The following is an 18,875-nucleotide window of genomic DNA, read 5'->3' as shown; positions in this document are numbered from 1 at the left end:
TATTTTTGTTTTTATTTCCATTACTGTAGGGGGTGGATCAAAAAAGATCTTGCTGTTATTTACGTTGAAGAGTGTTCTTCCTATGTGTTCCTTTAGGAGTTTTATAGTGTCTGGCCTTACACTTAGGTCTTTAATCCATTTTGAGTTTATTTTTGTGTATGTCGAACCCACTGTCTTTTAATTGAAACTTCTCACCTCGTCTCAGAACTTACTGAAGCTCAGGTTCTTTTGTCTCGTCACAGAAATAATTCAGTGTGAGGCAAAGTGATAGACAAAGAGAGAATTTACCATAGGAAGCTTGTGACAGATACAAGTGGGAAGGCAGGAGAGCGCAGGCCCAAAAACAAAAAAGGCTGCTCTTTTTATTTTATGTTATTTTTGGCTGTGTTGGGTCTTCGTTGCTGTGTGTAGGCTTTCTCTAGTTGTGGCAAGCGGGGGCTACTCTTTGTTGTGGTGCGCGGATTCCTCATTATGGTGGCTTCTCTTGTTGCAGAGCATGGGCTCTAGGCGTGCACGGGTTTCAGCAATTGCAGCATGTAGGCTCAGTAGTTGAGGTATGCAGGCCCTAGAGTTCGAGGTCTTCAGTAGTTGTGGCACACAGGCTTAGTTGCTCTGCAGTATATGGGATCTTCCTAGACCAGGGATCGAACCTGTGTCCCCTGCACTGGCAGGCAGATTCTTTTTTTTTTTTTTTTTTTAAGATTTATTATTTTTTTTTTTTGTTTTTTATTTTTGGCTGCATTGGGGGTCTTCGTTGCTGTGTGCAGGCTTTCTCTAGTTGTGGTAAGTGGGGGCTACTCTTCGTTGTGGTGTGGGGGCTTCTCGTTGCGGTGGCTTCTCTGCGGAGTACGGGCTCTAGGCACGCAGGCTTCAGTGGTTGCAGTGCGTGGGCTCAGTAGTTGTGGCTCTGGCTATAGAGTGCAGGCTCAGTAGTTGTAGCGCACGGGCTTAGTTGCTCCACGGCATGTGGGATCTTCCCGGACCAGGGCTCAAACCTGTGTCCCCTGCATTGTCGGGCAGATTCTTAACCACTGCACCAGTAGGGAAGTCCCAAGGGCTACATTTTTATAATCAAAGAAAAAGTGGGGAGGGGAGAAGACCACCTTCATCCTCATTTTTGGGTAGACATCAAGGCTTACCTCATTTGTTCCTCATTTGACCCTGTATGGTCTAACCGGGACTATCATGGCACTATTTAAATCATGTGTGTTAACAAAAGGGTGGTAATATACACTAAAATATGGTAATTCATCTGAGGTTTCCGTGTTATGTCCTCTTTCACCTAGTTTCTTTCCCCTTTCACCTGTATTCCTATCTTGGCTACATGCAGAAATGCTACTCTTCAAGGGCCATTAACTCCCTACTTCACGTAACAAGATGTAGACCCCATATCTATTGTCTTGTGTTTTAACTCTCAGGACTTGTGGCTTGAGTGCACCTGGTGCATGAATGCGCCTGGTCTTCCTTCAAGGTAGTGTAGATTGTTGCTAGGTTACCGGATTCTTTTCTTGAGTGGTCATTAGCCTACAACAGTTTCCCAAACTCCCTTAAAATTCCTTTTCTGTCTTTAATCCCCTAGTGGGATTTCTAAACTCACCATTTAATTATCCTACACTGTTCCTATCACTATCAGTGCAGACAGAGGCAGATGACCTGTGGGAGTTTGGGCAGAGCTAGTGGGCCCACTTAGCCTCCAACACGTCAGCCTTTGTCAAGCAGCGTCACTGACTTTCTGTCCAATGAGTCAGCATTCCCACCTGTCATCCTCACATCCTGCCATAGGTGCCTCCTCAGGGTCCACAGCACCACCCTCTTGTGTGCTCCTGACCCAGCACTCAGGTGAGTGAATGGGTCCTGCCTGCCTTCCCCCACACTGAGGTCTCCTCTCTGCTCTCTGTATATGGGAGGCCTTTGTTTTTCTGATAGAAAAACAAACTGATGGTCTTTAAAAAATCAGAAGTGTATTCTGACCCCCTGCCCCCGCCCCCGCAAGAATTAGCCAACTGTTATTTTTTTCTAGTTAATTCTCTGTGGGCAGGAATAAGAATAGCCTTTATGTATGCATTTAGAGCTGGTGCAGCATAGCTTTTGAATTGAGGTATAATTGGAATTGAGTGAAATGCTCAGGTCTTCAGGGCAGAGCCCCATGGATGTTCTGCTGGATGTACAGCTTTGTCACCCACACCAGATCCAAAGACAGGACATTTCAGTCCCCAGAAAGCTCTCTAGCATCCCTTCCAAGTCAATAAACTCTTCATTTTAAAAATGTTTTAGTTAAATATTACACCCACCTTAAAGAGTATTTATAACATGGATGAGGATTAATTAAGTGATTACTCACTCCCTACCATCCATCATAAACGTGGACATTATCAGAACTGTTGGGGTCTCCTCCCAACTGCCCCCATCCACTGCCCACACCCAGAGGTCGTGACCCACGTCTGTGCACGCATTCCCAATCAGTAGTATTTAGTTTTAGGGTGCATATTCCTGACTAATGCGGTCAGAATGACAGACCACAATTATTAGGAATACATAAATATGTAACACGTATAATATATATAAACTTGATTTTTGTCAAGGAATATTTTAGACTTTAACCTCAAGCCTTGCTATATGGCAGGCGTGCACTCATACGCCCCAATAGAGGTGTGTTGAGAGAACTCTACGTTGCCTGTGCAAAATCTAAGTCTTATTCTAAGGGTTTTGAAGCAGCTTATAAAAAGCACAATCAAGTAGGGATAAGAAAAGGAGAAAGTGAGGTAAAGATGAGAAAGGTAAATTGCAAATCAGAAGTCAAAACCCTTTGTTCTTGGATCTGATCGCAGACCCAACTGAGGGGTGTGGGGTCCCAGGGGGAGAGGAAATGTGCTGGTGCTGCAGGGAAACATGGGACTTTCTGAGGAATTTATTTAACCAGACAGAAGCATTTAGGTACCTATAGGGGGTCAGGGATTGTTCTAGACACTGTGGATACAGCCGTGAAGAAAACAGAGTATTCCTTCCTGGAGGGAAAAGAAAATAAAGGCATATTTAGTGGACAGTTGCTAAGGAGGGAGATGGAGCAGGTGCAGTGCTCCAAAGGTTTACTTTTCTCCTGAGGGTATCTAGGTGGTCTGCCGAGGGGTGTGGGGCAGAGGACTAAGGGAAGGAGGTGTCTGGGGAAAGACAGAACCTGAGGCAGGAGGCGCCCTGCTTTGTATGACTAGTGATTACAGGAGAGGTCAGTGGTACTCGAAGCTCCCAGGAGGAGGGGCCATGCCTGCAAGGCTGCACGGGAGGCAGAAGGAGCAAGGGGAGAAAGTGGCCCAGAGCCTGCCTTGTGGCGAGGGCAGGCAAGTTTGAGCAGGTGCAGGATTGGCTAGTTTGAATACTTTTCGTGGGCTCTGGGCTGTAGGGTTGTCTGGTTGTCCTGTACTTGACCCTGCGGTGATTTAAGGCAGGAAATGTTGACTTGGAGGGAGAGTTTAATAAAGGAATTTGGCAGGGCAGCGGCGGTGCTGTATGTTGGTTGGTTTGCAGATGAAACATCTGCACGTGGGAAGTCATCTCCTCTCTCTGGGAACTTGCTAGCCCTGGAAGGGGCAGTCTCTCCAGGATTAGCAAGGCCCTCCCACATGCCAAAGCATCCTAAAATACGGAAAGTAAAAACCAGGATTAATACTGGAGGCTAGGGGATGAGGTTGGCAGGCAGTGAGGGCCAATCACGCAGGGTCTTCCTGCCACGTGTAACCTTTGATTCTGGTTGGGCCTGTCAGCCTAGGAGTCAGCCTGTGGCTTCGGCCACCTTCAGACATGCAGGACCTGGGAATCTTTGCCTAATGGATGAAACTGCTTTCTTGGCTTTCAGCCGTTTTCAGACTCAACCCGTGCCTCTTTGCTGGGAGGCCTCCGAGTCCTTCCAATACACTAAAACCTTTTGTTTTTAGTCTTTCTCTTCCACTAAACCATCAGGTTTGTTGGGGAGGAACGTGTCTTACTTTCTCATTCCTTGCTTCTTAGGACAGAGTCCCAGGTTCCGCGGTAAATCAGCGTAGATTAAGCCAGCCTCGCGCTAAAAACAGATTCTGCAAAGGGCTTGGGGCCATGGGGTCTATACACAGCTTCCTGCTGGTTTGACCTGTGGTTCCCAGTGAGGTTGCATGTCAGGACCCCCAGGAGATCTAGTGGAGATGCTGACGCCTAGGCCCCCAGGCCAGTCAGATCAGAGTCGGGCACCTGGGGTGGGGAGCTGCTTGGTCCTGGTGCTCACAGAGCAGGCCTGGCCTGGAAGCAGCACCATGGAAATGCAGAACCATGAGTCTTCCGGATGTGCCGAGCCACCATCAGTATGTTGGCAAGATCTTCAGAGATCTGTACATCCTGGAAGCTGGGGAAGTAACCTCCTTGAATGACCTTTCTTAAGCCATTTCTACCGCAATGTTAGCAGAGGTCGATGTCAGGCTGGGAAATTGCCATCCACGGCGGCCTGTGTGTCGTGTTGCTTGTTTCAAGCAGATGGGCAGGAAGTTTGGTCAGGATTCTTGGAGAAAATCTGGAAGTTGACCCAGAACAAGGCAGCCCCACCCCCACATGCAGATAAACCCCGAGGTCTTCTGTCTCCCTCTCCCAAAGACTCAGCCCAGGCATGGGGTGGGACAGCAAGACCTGGGCCCACACCAGGCTTCAGGGGGGTCACAGGTTACTAGCACTTAAAGAACCAATCAATATTTGCTCCAGAGCAGGATCCCCAAGCATACAGAGCGAGCATCCAGTCCCATGGGGTCCTCGAAGGGTCCTGCCACACCTGCTTCTCACAAGCTGCATCTCTGATTCCAAAGTTGAGGACTTTTGCTTTTGAGCGAAGATCTCCGGGCAGAGGTGTAACATGCCAGTGTGGGTGCAGGAAGGAACTGCCTGGACTTCTGTTCATTTTTCTATCTCTGTTTTTTGTACATAATACATACCATATAGGAGGGTAACATGTGGGAGCCTGTACATGCTTTCTAACATTTGAAGGCTATCCTGACAGTGACGTCCCATTGGAAGGAATTCCACGTGAGGGACTCAGCCTGGATTGGGCAGAACGAAGCATGTGACCATCACTGCTCCCCACGTGTCCCTCAACTCTGTCACCACCTCCATTGATTTTGTGTCTCAATTTCGTTCTTTTAAGAAATGGCAGGTGTAACAGATGTAAGGTGGTTTGGTCGAGCTATGCTTGACATATTTCAGAAATTGAAAGGAAGTTGGAGGAAAACATTGGTGAGAGTATAGTAAACCCGGGAAGTAAAATGAGTGTCTCTTTTTCTGTTTAGAGAAAAAGGAGAAAAAAGAAGAAGAGGAATCAGAATGCTTCCGCGTCCACAGAGCCAGTTTCCTTGTCCCCGTCCTCCTGTAGTCTTAGTTCTCTTGCAGACCCTGGGCTCCAGGACACAGCCCCACCCCAAAGCCCAGCTCAGCAGGGTGGTCCCACCCACCAGCTGAGCCAGCCCCCAAGTGTGGGCAAGAGGAGGCTTGGGCCTCTGGAGGCTGTGGGCCGCCCTCTGCAGGGCCAGGCTGCGGCAGGGGCAGAAGCAGCTATGGGCACCGAGTCTCCGAGCAGCCCAGCACCCCAGGACCAGACTCTGGGAGGAGCCCTTCCAAAAGGGGGGGACCACCACCTCCCGGACCCTTCCAAGGGCAAAGGCCTCCCCACTTCTGCCAGTGAAGGCCATCCTGGGGAGAAAGATGCTACCCAGGAGCTCCCACTGCCTGAGTCAAAGGGGGACCATTCCAAGCCCGGGAAAGAGCCACAGACCACCGTGCAACAGACCGGGGCTGCTGCCCCTGGGGTGAGTTTTTTGGGGAGTGATGACCAGGGCTGGTCCGCCATGTCTCGACACCTTGTTGTGCAGTGCAGTCCTGACAACAGCTTGCTGTCTGGGAAGGGGACTTGCTCCCTGGGAGGTGGGCTGTGGAAGGGCCCGCCCCTCCACCCTGAGTTGCTGATCCCTGTCACTGTGCTGGTGGCAGACGCTGACCCTTTTGCCATTGAGTCAAAGTTTCCCTGTCCCTTTTGTCATCTGGGCCCTGATGTTTTGGGATCTATTGCTTCCAGACAAGCAATGCTGCAGCTGAGCCAGCTGGTGCAGGGAAAGGAACTGGGAAAGAAGTTAAAAATAAGACTGAGAAAACTAAACAGCTGCCTGCAAGCGTCCCTGCTTCCCGAGACCACCGCCAGGTAAAGTGTCTCGTTTCTGCCTGGTTGGCTCTCCAGAAAGCCGTCCCCCTCCTTGCTGTCTGTCCCATGGGCTGCTCCTTCTGGCTCTCTTCCTTCCACAGCTCCATTTAATCATCTGATGAATATGTGTTAGGTGCTGGAGATACAGCCATGAATGAGACCAGCTCCTGTCTTTTGGAGCCCACATTCTACTGGGGAGAAAGACAGAGCAAACTCAGGCTGTGAGAAGTGCTGTGGAGAGAAGTAGGGCGAGGGACTGGGGTGCTGGAGGTGGGTGCCAGGCAAGGCCTCTCCAAGGACACCTGAAAGAGTGACAGGCGAGCCACGTGCCTGTCTGGGGATGTGCGGTGGCCCCGAGGCAGAGTGTGGTGGGCCTGTTCAGGGAGCAGCAAGAACACGGCTGCCCCCACAAGCATGTGAGGGGGAGAGAGGCCGTTGATGATGTTTGGAAGAGGAGTCCTTAGAGGCTGTGGTGGGAGGACCAGAGGAAGGTTCTGAGCTGGGAAAGGACGTGACCACTCTGGCGGCTGTGAGAAGCATCCCCCGTTGGGGGCAAACATGGAGGCTGGCCGTGAAGGTTAGGGTTTGGGTGCTTGTTCCAGGAAGCTGCAACCAAGGGCCAGGTGGCTGTTCCTGGAGGGAAAGCAGGTGAAAATGAGAAAGCCAAGCCCAAGGACCCGAAGAGGCCAGAGGGGAATGACAGAAATAATGCAGCCACGGTGAAAACTGAGAAGGAGCAGAGGAACCAGAGGGCGAGCACACAGGGAGCTAAGGAGAGGTGAGTGCCACCTGGACTGGGGAGGCACAGGCCCGTCCGCAACCCCGTCCTGGGGCTGAAAGGGACCACGCCACCCCAGAGGAGATTCCCCCGTTGCCCTTTGGTTGACTCTTGGGGGAAAGGGGAACACTCAGGAGGTAGGCAGGGGAGGGGCACCTGTCCTGATTCCTTGTTCGGTTGACATGCTGCATCACACGGTCCCTGGGGTCCCAGAGGCAGCATGGGCCTTATAGAAGTCAGGAGAGCGCCTGTCGTGTCCCAGAATGCCTGTCAGCCACCCCCTCCCGGGTGGCTGCCCCCAGCCCTTCGGACCTGAGCAGAGATTGCCCCACCCTGCGCCCACTGTCCTCCTCCATTGTAGAGGGAGAGCCGAGGGGACCCACACAGTGGGCAGTCTGTCTGATGTGTGGACGTGCTTGCATTCTGCTGGGGTGTGTGTTAGTGCAGAGCTGCGAAACAAGGGCCGTGTGTACACGTGTGTCTGTGCGTGTGTGCTTGCGGGCGCGCAGAGGGGTAGACAGATCAACATCTAATCAGTGTTTTCCTCTGTGGCTTTCCCGCAGCCCGCTGAGCACCACGGAAGGAATCACGGTGTACTTCCATGCAATCATTTCTAAAGATTTCAAATTCAACCCCAACCAACATAAAGTATCTGTAAGGGGCGGTGAAGAATTTGGAAAGCCTAGATGGAATCATGATGTTTGTGAGATGTACTGTACCAAGTGAGTATATCCCAGTAGGTCTGTAAGGAAATGTACAGAATGTCCAATCCTTGAAATATATTGAAATCCTAATTTTTATCAAGTTGATTTATCCTTAGAACTTTTGAAAGATGAATACTTCAAACAACTATTCCCTATAATGTACTTCTTTGTCATACTTCAGCTTGGCCCACTTTCTTTCTGCGCACGGAAACCGTGCCTTGTTCTGGAAGCATCCTTTCGGTCAGCATCGATTTTTAGCTTTGGGTTTGCACTCCATGCTGTGTTTGAGAAGAATGAGAATTTCTGGGAGAGGATTTTCGGATAACTGGCTGGTGTCCTGTTTATTTACAGAAACTTACATGAGAATGGGTTCCTCATTGAAGGCAACACCACCATTTCTAAGCAGCACCTGGATAAGCCCATTCCGTACAAGTACGTTGTCTGGCGAGGCAAGGGCCCTGTGGAGTATGAGTTCATCTACAAACGTCAGAAGGACGGCGAGCATGTGAACCGCTGTCTGCATGTGAAACCTTCCCTTCTGGTCTCGGGAGGTAAGCCGCAGGCCGAGCTCCTGATTTGAGCTCAGAAGACTAGATGTTCCTCTCTGGGGAGCAAAGGCTTTCTTTGGCATTGGCTCTGCCCCCCAGCTCTGTGTTTCATAAACCTGAGCTTGGAAGCATGTTTCTGATCTGAAGCATGTTACTCACTTACAAGAGTAAACAAGGAAAAGGATTTTTACTGAGGGAAAGGAGAGAAGATGGAGCTGCTGGGAAGTAAGGGGACTGGGGCCTAGAGGGGCAGCAGTGAGCAGGGACGAGGGCAAGGGAAACAGGGCTGCCAGGACTGAAGCCCTTCCCAGATTTCCAAATGGCGACTGTGAATAAGACATCCAGCAGAAGCCATCAAGGGCCAGATCCGCTACCCCCTGCTGTCTGTCATCATTGTCACGCTCCTGTTTTCTTTTTAACGACTGTATTCTCCATTTCTCTCTTTCTCTTGTCTGTATCTAATTCTTCTTTTTACTGTGCCCTATTTTCCACTCACTGTATGCAGTGTGTGTGTGTTTGTGTGTGTGTCCAGTGTGCATGTGTATTTGTGTGTGTGTCTGGTGCATGCATACATTTGCGTGTGTTCTATAGAGAGAGTTATATGGGTTCTACTTTTAGGAGCTTGCTCAGATCTTCTTTGTGGCTGAACTCCTGGTCTGTCATAAATATTCCACATATGCTCAGAAAGAATAAATAATCAATTTTGTGGACTCAAAAGCTGTGTATATATGTTAGATAAAGCCTGTTTAATGTTAAATTCCTTGTTTAAAAAGATTGATCTCTCAGCTTTTGAGAGAGATGTTCCAGTCTGTCACCAAGGCCAGGTGCTTTATTTCATTTGTTTTTTGGAGGGGTGTGTAAAACAATTTTATTATACTCATGACTTCTGTGGGTCAGGAGTTTGGATGGAGCACAGCAGGGCTGGTTGGTTTCTGCTCTCTGATATCTGGGGCCTCAGCTAGGAAGGCCTTAAAGCTGGGAGTGATTTGCTGGCTGGGCTTTAGAATTATCTGGAGGGGTCTTTGCAGTTGATGGTGCCCGTGGCTCGGACCTCCTTTGGGCTGACAGTGGTAGAGGTCAGTGGGGCAGGTGCTTGGTTATTTTGAACTGGCCCAAAGAGACATAGAAGAAACTAGAGTCAGGCTCTCTTCTTTTTTTTTTTTTTTTGAATAAATAAATTTATTATTTATTTATTTATTTATTTGGCTAAGTTGGGTCTCCATTGCTGCATGTGGGCTTTCTCTAGTTGTGGCAAGCAGGGGCTACTCTTTGTTACAGTGTGCGGGCTTCTCAGTGCAGTGGCCTCTCTTGTTGTGGAGCATGGGCTCTAGGTGCACGGGCTTCAATAGTGTGGCAGGCAGGCTCAATAGTTGTGGCATATGGGCTTAGTTGCTCCGCAGCATGTGGGATCTTCCTGGCCCAGGAATCAAACCTGTGTGCCCTGTGTTGGCAGGCAGATTCTTAGGCACTGTACCACCAGGGAAGTCCTCAGGCTCTCTTCTTAAATGTGCCCAAATGTTGACTCGATCACCTCTACAAGACTCTCTTCTGTACAGGCTGACCAATGAACAGAACCCTGCGATCCTTTCTGGTTGTGCCCTGTACTTGCTGGATGAGTCAGACAGGCTGTTTCCGTGCTTCAGGTGACCCCTCATCAGACAAGAGCTGGTGCTGATCTAGTCTTGTCAGAAGAGGTGATAGTGATTTGGGATGGCAGGTCCCATTTACTCTTATTTAAGAAGTACTGCCTTAGTCACTTCAGATTTTATCTGGCTGGGTACTAATACTTAAGCTGTCAAACCAGATACAGATGCACTTTTTAACACAGAAACAATCATTTTAAAGTCCATTAAAAAGGATTTTCTTTCCTTCTGTCTTCCTTCCTTTCTTTCTCTCTTTCTTTCTCTCTTTCATTGAAGTATAGTTAGTTGTTGTCGTTGTGTTAGTTTCAGGTGTACCACAAAGTGATTCAGTTATATGTATTTTTTTTCAGATTATTTTCCATTATAGCTTATTACAAGCTATTGAATATAGTTTCCTATGCTATACCATTAATCCTTGTTGCTTATCAGTTTTACATATGGTAGTGTGTATATCTTAATCCTATACTCCTACTAATTTATCCTTTCCCCCCTCACTGTCCCCTTTGGTAGCTATGTTTTTTTTTTACCATGTGTATAAGTCGGTTTCTGTTTTGTAAATAAATGTATTTGTATTACTTTTTCAATTCCACATATAAGTAATATCATAATATTTGTCTTTCTCTGCCTGACTTCACTTAATATGATATTTTCTAGGTCCATCCACTTGCTGCACATTGCAATATTTTGTTCTTTTTTAATGGCTGAGTTATATTCCATCATATATATGTAAATAATGTCTTCTTTATCCATTCATCTGTTGACAGACACTTAGGTTGCTTTCATGTCTTGGCTATTGTAAATAATGCTGCAGTGAACATTGGGGTGCCTGTATCTTTTCGAAATAGAGTTTTCGTCTTTTCTGGATATATGCCCAAGAGTGGGATTGCTGGATCATATGGTAGCTCTATTTTTAGTTCTTAAGGATCCCTCCATACTATTTTCCATAGTGGCTGCACCAGTTTACATTCCCATCAACAGTGTAGGAGGGTTCCCTTTTCTCTACACCCTCTCCAGCATTTATTTGTAGACTTTTTGATGATGGCCATTCTGACCAGTGTGAGGTGATACCTCATTGTAGTTTTGATTTGCATTTCTGTAATAATTAGTGATGTTGAGCATCTTTTCTTGTGCTGTTGGCCATCTGTATGTCTTATTTGAAGCAATGTTTATCTTCTGCCCATTTTTTGACTTAGTTGTTTGTTTTTTGATATAGAGTTGTATGAGCTGTTTGTCATTAAACAGATTTTTAAGTTGGAAAGTAACTGAGAATTGCCAAGCAACTTTATTTTCAGATGCTTTCTTAATCATGATATTGTTCTAGTGTTTTTCAATAATTATATTTTGCAAGCTTTTTTTAAAAATGGGTGTTATAGCTTTTTCCTTCTTGTCGCAGAGGCCCACGGGCACTTTAACTGGTTACTTCTTGATGTGGGCCATCCTATTTAGATGCGCTGTTGGTAGGTTGACATTGGAGCTCCTTGGAAGATGGTACCCTGGCCAGTTGGGTTAAATCAGGAGTTTTAAGCAGTAAGGAGGTGAGTCATAGTAACCAATGGAAGGGCTGAAGGGAAGGCCAGGGAGGGCCTTCGTTAGCTTCCGAGGGTCTGGAGGTCACTGCTTGAGCCCAGGTTGGAAAAGTGCCCCAGCCCCTGACATCAGCAAGGCAGGTGATTTGGGAGGAGTGTCTGCAAGGCAGTGGGATTTTGTTGATTGAGAGAAGTTTCGTGCTTTGCTCTATTTGGTGTGATGATGGTTTATCTATGTTAAATAAATGTAGTATTCATCAATCCCAATTAACAGAGAGAAAGATGACTTTCCTCCTCTCTTCCTCCTTCTAAGCCTTCTGTGAGCGCTCTCATTGGCAGAAACCACTGTGACAAGGTGGGCAGAAAGGAGGTTCTGGGCTCCAGCCCTGTGATGCAGGGAGACCCAGATGGCAGATATGTGTGCTGGTGGCAGAAACAGCCATCACCAGCATGCTGTTCCAGTGTCTTTTGCCTTGTCCTGTGTTTTGCCTGAAACTGATTCTGCTGTGTCCGCATTCCTCTACCACCCTCTCAGCTTCTTTGTTTTTGTCCCAGATCTGTTGTTTTCTCTCAGATTCAACTCTTGCAGCCATGTCTTTGTTTTGGTGGACTTTTGTTGGTTTGTTTTCTTTTATTTTTCCATTCAACGTGATCTTTTTCTTTTTTGTCTGCGCCGCATGGCTTGTGGGATCTTTGTTCCCAGACTGGTAATCGAACCTGTGTGCCGTGCAGTGGAAGTGCAGAGTCCTAACCACTGGACAACCAGGGAATTCCCAGTCTGATCATCTTTAATGGATTAATTTAGCCCATTGGCATGAATTGTGATTGTCAATGGAAGACTCACTTTTGACAAATTATCGTATCTTTTCTGTCTACCTTGTGTTCTGGTTCTTTTTTGTACTTTTTCTAACTTTTGGACTTTCTTTTTTCTCTAGGGGGGTTGGAACTTAAATATTTTATTTCTGTTCTTCTAGTAGATTCTTCGAGACCAAGACCATTAATGTCCCTCCCTGCCCCACCATGCCCAGGACCCTAACTTGTTCTCCCTCCACCTCCACAACACTGGCTGTCTGAGACCAGCAGCTCTTACTCACCTTTTGTCTGGAAGAGCATTTTTATAAAACTGAGAGAGAGCCATTGTGTCCGCAACCTGTGAGGGGATGCCTGAGGTCAGATCCAAATAGTGATTCTGAGTTATTGCCGGGCAGGGCCAGGATGGGGCAGGGATGGGTGAGCGGAGACTTCCAGCAAAGGCAGCAGGCTGAACAACGAGGAGCAGGAGGCCTCTCGAGAGGCTGGACTTTCTGGTTTTCATGGCTATTTTTATGCCCTTGGGTTGCCTGTGGTGTCTCACTGACCTCTTTGCCTTCTAATTATTTGACAATTGATTTTCCTGGGTTTTCTAGGTCTGCACTCATATCATTTCAGCTGATTATAAGAGCAGCCATGGGTTTAGCCCTTGCCCGATGTCGAGGGCTGTTTTGTCTGCCGTGTGACCTGTGCTGTCCTTTGCGGAGTGGGCACCACAGTTCCTGGGACAGAGTAAATGAGCACTTGCACTAAGTAACATACCAAAATGGTGCACAATTGCTAGTGAGTGATGCAGTTTCAGTATGAAATTTTGACCTCCGCATGGTCATTTTCTAAGGAACTCATGTACCAATTGTGCTGAACCATCTATTCAGCAAAGACATGTTTCAAGTATTTTCAGGGCAGCTGAATGGTGTGCCTCACTCAGTTCACTGTGGGGTGTCTAGGGTTCTTTTCCTAAACAGTTGTGCTCCCCCTGGGGGCCAGGCCCCGTGTTGCTTATCTGTGGATGGGTACCCGGATGGAGTGAGTGCTGGCTGCCTTCCATTTACCAGATTGTGTGGTTTTCCTGTCTTTCTTCCCTTCCTTGGCTCTTTCATCCTGTTTCTTCTGGTCAAGATCAACCTTCCAGTGTGGAGTGTCCAGGTCTGATGGGTTTTGATGCTCCTAAGTATGATGTTGCTCTTTTCCTCTTAGACTGGCATCAGTACGATGATATAATTTGTATGAGGCCCCCTGGGAAGTTTCAGCAATGGATGGATTTTATAACAGATGGTACAAGGAAAGACTTGGTGAAAGGGAAGCAGATCGCGGCTGCGGTCATGCTGGACAGCATCTTCAGCATCCTTGAGACCTGGAATACCATCAATTTAAAAAACTTTTTCACCCAGTTCCAGCAGTTTTATTCTGTCATTTCCGTGCCCATGATCTATGAAGGAGAAGCACAGGTGTGGAGGACTCTGCAGTACGAGGAGAAGGAGGTACTAGGTCTCAGGGGTGTCAGCAACAGCTCCCTTCTCTACCTCCTGGGCACTCAGCATCACCCTGCCTCCTAGTGGCCAGATGACCTCTAGACTCAGTGGACCAGGTGGATGGGGGCCGGTAGACCTTTCAGTTCCTTTTCTCTTAGCATCACCTCTAGGAAATTCTCTGTCCTCCACATTTTCTTCCTCCTCCCACCTCTTCACCTGGCCCCACCTCCACCACTGGTCCCACCTCCTCACCTGCCTCCCTCCCACAAATCCTGCTCCTCACCTGCCCCACTCCACTGGTCCCACCTCCTCATCTCTCCTGGAGAAGAGTAGAAAGAAGGTTGGCACCCTCCTTCACTACATCGCCACCTGCTCTGTGTGTGGCTGAGGCATTTTTGAGACCTGGATCCATGCCTGAGATGAACAGTGAACCCTTACAAGGCTCAGGACCCCCACCTGAGAGCTACTCCACCATGCTGAGGCCTCTGGATATACCCCTGGTGGCACCTCCCAAAGGCCCGGGGCAAGGGGGATGCTTAGGGTTTAGTGGAGAGGCAGGTGGTGGGTGACCCCTCCACAGAGATTTCCCTGCCCCTCGGGCCTCAGCCCCCTGCCCAGCTGACGGGAAGGTAAGTGCAGTAACGGGCAGCTCCTGACCCCTCTGGTGGGTTCTTTGTCTTCCTGTTCTCCTGGGAGCAGGTGAAGAAGCACCTGTGGGAGTGTTTGACCAAGAAAATGGCACCATTTCTGGAAAAGAGTGGGAACCCTCTGCCTGAAGACTGCCCAGTGAGGAGTAAATTGAGAATGGGCCTGATTGTCCTTTTCTTAGTGCAAAAATTTAACTTTCCCTTATCGGAAAGTGACCTGGCCTCACTCTGTCACCTCCTTTGCTCGAATGCCAGTTCTCCAGATGCCCTTCGCAAGGACCTGATCCACATCCTTGAAACATCTCGGAGGTATTGTGTGTGTGTGTGTGTGTAAAGATTTTCTAGCTCTCTAATGGTTTTTATCTGATTAAAAAATAAGTGCTTGTCATAGAATGGATGAAAACATACAAGAAATAAAAACCACCCGTAATTTTGCCGCTCACTGTTGTCATTTCAGTATTTATCCTGCTAGCCTTTTTCTAGCCTATGTACTAGTTTTCATTCTATTATGTATTCTATTGAATAGCCTGCTTTCAAGCAGCTTTAAGGTGTATCATGCCTCAGCCCGGCAGGTGTGCATTTGAGGGGGTCATGGTAAGACAATGAAGCCAGGCTTGAGGATGTTTGTGGAAGCACCGTGGGTGCCCTCCCCGTGGCATCTGCTGCTGCCGTGCACACTTCAAGGGCCAGGGTGTCACTGCGCTAGGCCGGGAGCACTCGTGGTGTGGAGGCCGAGGCTCCTCCCCAGACCCTCTGATGATCCCAAGGTCTTTTTTCTGCAGCTGTCTGAATTGAACTCGAGAATACTACTGGGTAGCCTTCTCTGAGCAGCCAGTCTTATAGGATACCTGCCTCATGGTTTTACATATTTAAAACACCCAGTTAAACCCCATTCATTTTAGAGAGAGAAGAAATGCTGGCAAACATACAGGTGTTTCCAGGTCTTGAGGAACATCCACGTTTTGCAATTGTCGGGAACATGCCATGTACTATTTATAGGCTCCCCCCTTTACGTGTACAAAGTTGCTTTATATGTAGATTTACTGTTGCCAGACGACCTGGGTTCAAGCCCAGCTCTGGCACAGGGGACCTTGCGCAGATCACAAGCCTCTCTGAACCTCTGTCTCCTCCACTGTCAAGGAGGACGGAAGGATGCCGCCGGGAGTTTGCTCTGGGGCTTTGAGAGGGCCTGTTCAGTGCCTGATGCTTTTTTGGGGGTGCCGAGGGGGCCCCTGAGGTTTATCCCTGGTCTGGTCGCTCTATGCTCAGACACCCGGAGTTCTCTAATGCTCTGTGTGAGGAGCTGTCCCTTCCCTGGTGGGTGTCACACCCCCAGGGTGGGCCTGACACTGGGGGTTGTAGGCTCACGTGGGATCTTTGTTCCCTTTCTAGCTGGCGAGCATCCATGGTAGACCTGTGCCGAATGTGCATGGGCAAAAAGGTTGACCTTTGGGTATGTGCCCTGCCTGTGCTGCACCACTGCATGGACCTGTCTCCGCCAGCCCAGGGCTCAGGCATGCAGCCCGAGGACACCTGGGCAGCCCTTGAAGGCATCTCCTTCTCGGAGTTTCGGGAAAAAAGAGGAGATAAGTAAGTTACAGACCTACACTTTTTTATATATATATATATATATATGTAAATCTTGGAATCCTAATACTGCTTCCAAGATCTTCAGTGGACTTTTAGTACCCATTCATTCCTGCTTCTAGTGACGGAAGTCACTTCTTTTAAAATTACTTCTTTAAGGAATTTTAAATGTGAAATAAATGCAAAGAAAAATATAAAAATGGCCTGCAACCCCAGAGATAATCATTGCAGTTAATACTTTGGCCTGTGTATTTGCAGGGTTTTGTCCAAATGTGGATATGTGGGTGCTTTATATGCTTAAAAATCAACCACAAAAGAGATTATTTTTCTTTATTTTTCTTACAGTTGTATTGAGATATAATTGACACATAGTACTATATAAATTTAAGGCGTACAGCATAATGATTTGACTTACGAACATCATGAAATGATGACCAAAAATAAAAAGCAAACATTTATTATTATCTCATTGGTGCAAAATTAAAGAAATAGAAAAAAAAAAATTTTCCCTTGTGATGAGAACTCTCAGGATTTACTCTCCTAACAACTTTCATATGCAACACACAGCATGGTTAATTATATTTATCATGTCACGTGTTACATCCCTAGTACTTATTCATCTTGTATCTGGAAGTTTATGCCTTTTGTCTGGTGTCATCCAATTCCCCCTCCCCCCCCCCCCCGCCTCTATGATAGATTATTTATTCTGTTTTTTCCTGTTTTCCAACCTTCTTTTTTCATGTAACAGTATACTGTGAATGATTTTTTTTTGCCAGTAAATATACACCTACTATTACAATGACTGCTTAGTGTTGCAAATTTTATTTAGCTAGTTCTCTGTTCCTGGACACTTGGATTGTTTCTGCACTTTCACTTTGTAAGCATGCTTTGATATACTTCTTTGTAATTTTCCCTGTCCAATTAATTCCTCAAGATAAATTCCTGAAAGTAGAATTGCACAGGTCAGAGGCTTTGCACATTGTAGATGTGCAAATAGTACATCTTGAGGTAGTGAAGTACTATTTTGAGGCAAGCAAAGATTTCTTAGAGAAGACAGAGAAAGCATGAGCCATAAAAGAAAAATGGTAAATCAGATTTAAATACAAAAATTTGAATAAAAAGTACAAATTCAGTACAAAAAACTAATACTATCACTTCTTTCCAAGCACAGATAACATCCCCCATTTACTTTGTCTTTTGTCAAAGAAACTATTCCCAGTCTCATCTGCCCTCCCCCACCCCAGTCCAATAGAGTCTGTAGGTTTTTAGGGACTGAAATAGTGAGTAAGCTAGATTGTTATTGCTTCTTCACTATTATTGGAACCTTTTGAAATTATAGCCAAAATAAGATTATTTATATAATTATATATATTTCAAATGCCTTTAAGGGACATTTATCTAGAAGACTGACTATCGAGAATTAATTTAGCTGGAGAATCACAAACATTAGCATTGGTCCTAAAGATTGTGTCTTTCAGGCAAAAGTGGCCTTTAGTATGTAGTGAAGCTTTATCCATATGTTTCTCGTAGCCTCTGTCACTTCTGTGGCACTCTGCTGTTTTTATTTTCCCATTGTCATCTTTTTGGGTCTCCAGGACAGTGTTACAGACCAGTATAATTTAAAGACCTTCCCTGGACTGGGCTCACGTAGGCTGATCCAGGGCACTTGCTTATTCACACATCAAAATGCTTAGTTCATAAATTATTGTACCCACAATAGAAAACAGTATCAAAAGTTAAAAAAAGAGGGCTTCCCTAGTGGCACAGTGGTTAAGAATCTACCTGTCAATGCAGGGGACACGGGTTCGATCCCTGGGCCGGGAAGATCCCACGTACCTTGGAGCAACTAAGCCCGTGCCCCACAACTACTGAGCCTGCGCTCTAGAGCCCTCGAGCCGCAACTACTGAAGCCTGTGCGCCTAGAGCCCTTGCACTGCGTCGAAGAGTAGCCCCCGCACTGCATCGAAGAGTAGCCCCTGCTTGCCACAACTAGAGAAAGCCCGTGTGCAGCAACGAAGACCCAAATGCACCCAAAAATAAAATAAACAATAAAATCTTAAAAAAAAAAGTACTGCCCTATGATCCAGCAATCCTACTTGTGGGTTTATAGCCCAAGGAAACGAGATGAGTATCTCAAGGAGATATCTGCACCTCTGTGTTCATTGCAGCATTGTTCACAGTCGCCAAGATGTGGAAACAACCTAAGTGTCCATCAACAAATGAATGGATAAAGAAGAAGTGGTGTGTATATGTGTGTGTGTACATATATATGATGTGTATATATATGTATTATTCAGCCTTGAAAAAAGGGAATCCTGCCACTTGCAACACATGGATGGACCGTTAGCGCGTTATGCTGAGTGAGATAAGTCAGACAGATAAAGACAAACACTGTATGATATCAATTAAATGTGAAATGTAGAAAAGTCAAACTCACAGAAGCAGAGAGTAGAACGGTGATTACCAGGGACTGGGAGGTAGGGAAAAGGAGAGATGTTGGTCAAAGCTCACGAACTTCAGTACTCTGAAGAGAAATTAATTCCGGGGAGCTAATGTTTAGCATGGTAACTATAGTTTATAATACTGTATTATTTACTTAAAAGTTGCTAAGAGAATAGATCTGAAGATCTGAAGTGTTCTCACCACAGAAAAGAAATGGTATCTAGATGACACAACGGATGCGGGTATCAAGTAATGCTATGGCTTATACATATTGCATATCATTCTGCAGTATGTAAGTGTATCAAATCAACACATTTTACACCTTAAACTTACACAGTGTCATATGCCAATTGTATCTCAATAAAGCTGGAAAATGCTTAATTTTTGGTGAATTCTTTTATTATTAGGATAAAATATACGTAACCTACAATTTACCGTTTTAATCATTTTAAGTGTACGGTTCAGTGGCTTTAAGTACATTCACATTGTTGTGCAGCTGTCACCCCCATCTGTCTC

General features: G+C 46.6%; 1 protein-coding gene across 3 annotated transcripts in view; it reads left to right on the top strand.

Annotated features, from left to right (window-relative positions):
• Positions 1 to 18,875, top strand: part of RNF213 (ring finger protein 213) — a 110,906-nt gene that overhangs the window by 19,389 nt on the left and 72,642 nt on the right. For all 3 annotated transcript variants that reach the window (XM_057715054.1, XM_057715055.1, XM_057715056.1), the window contains exons 6-13: positions 5,298 to 5,813; positions 6,080 to 6,202; positions 6,805 to 6,980; positions 7,544 to 7,702; positions 8,036 to 8,235; positions 13,409 to 13,692; positions 14,383 to 14,639; positions 15,723 to 15,920. In XM_057715054.1, coding sequence (XP_057571037.1) covers positions 5,298 to 5,813; positions 6,080 to 6,202; positions 6,805 to 6,980; positions 7,544 to 7,702; positions 8,036 to 8,235; positions 13,409 to 13,692; positions 14,383 to 14,639; positions 15,723 to 15,920 — 1,913 coding nt within the window. The remainder of the gene's footprint in view (positions 1 to 5,297; positions 5,814 to 6,079; positions 6,203 to 6,804; positions 6,981 to 7,543; positions 7,703 to 8,035; positions 8,236 to 13,408; positions 13,693 to 14,382; positions 14,640 to 15,722; positions 15,921 to 18,875) is intronic.

This window comes from Hippopotamus amphibius, chromosome 17 (assembly GCF_030028045.1).
Source record: "Hippopotamus amphibius kiboko isolate mHipAmp2 chromosome 17, mHipAmp2.hap2, whole genome shotgun sequence".
Taxonomy (NCBI): Eukaryota; Metazoa; Chordata; class Mammalia; order Artiodactyla; family Hippopotamidae; genus Hippopotamus; species Hippopotamus amphibius.
Note: the sequence above shows the minus strand (reverse complement) of the source record. Positions and strands in the feature narration are given on the sequence as shown.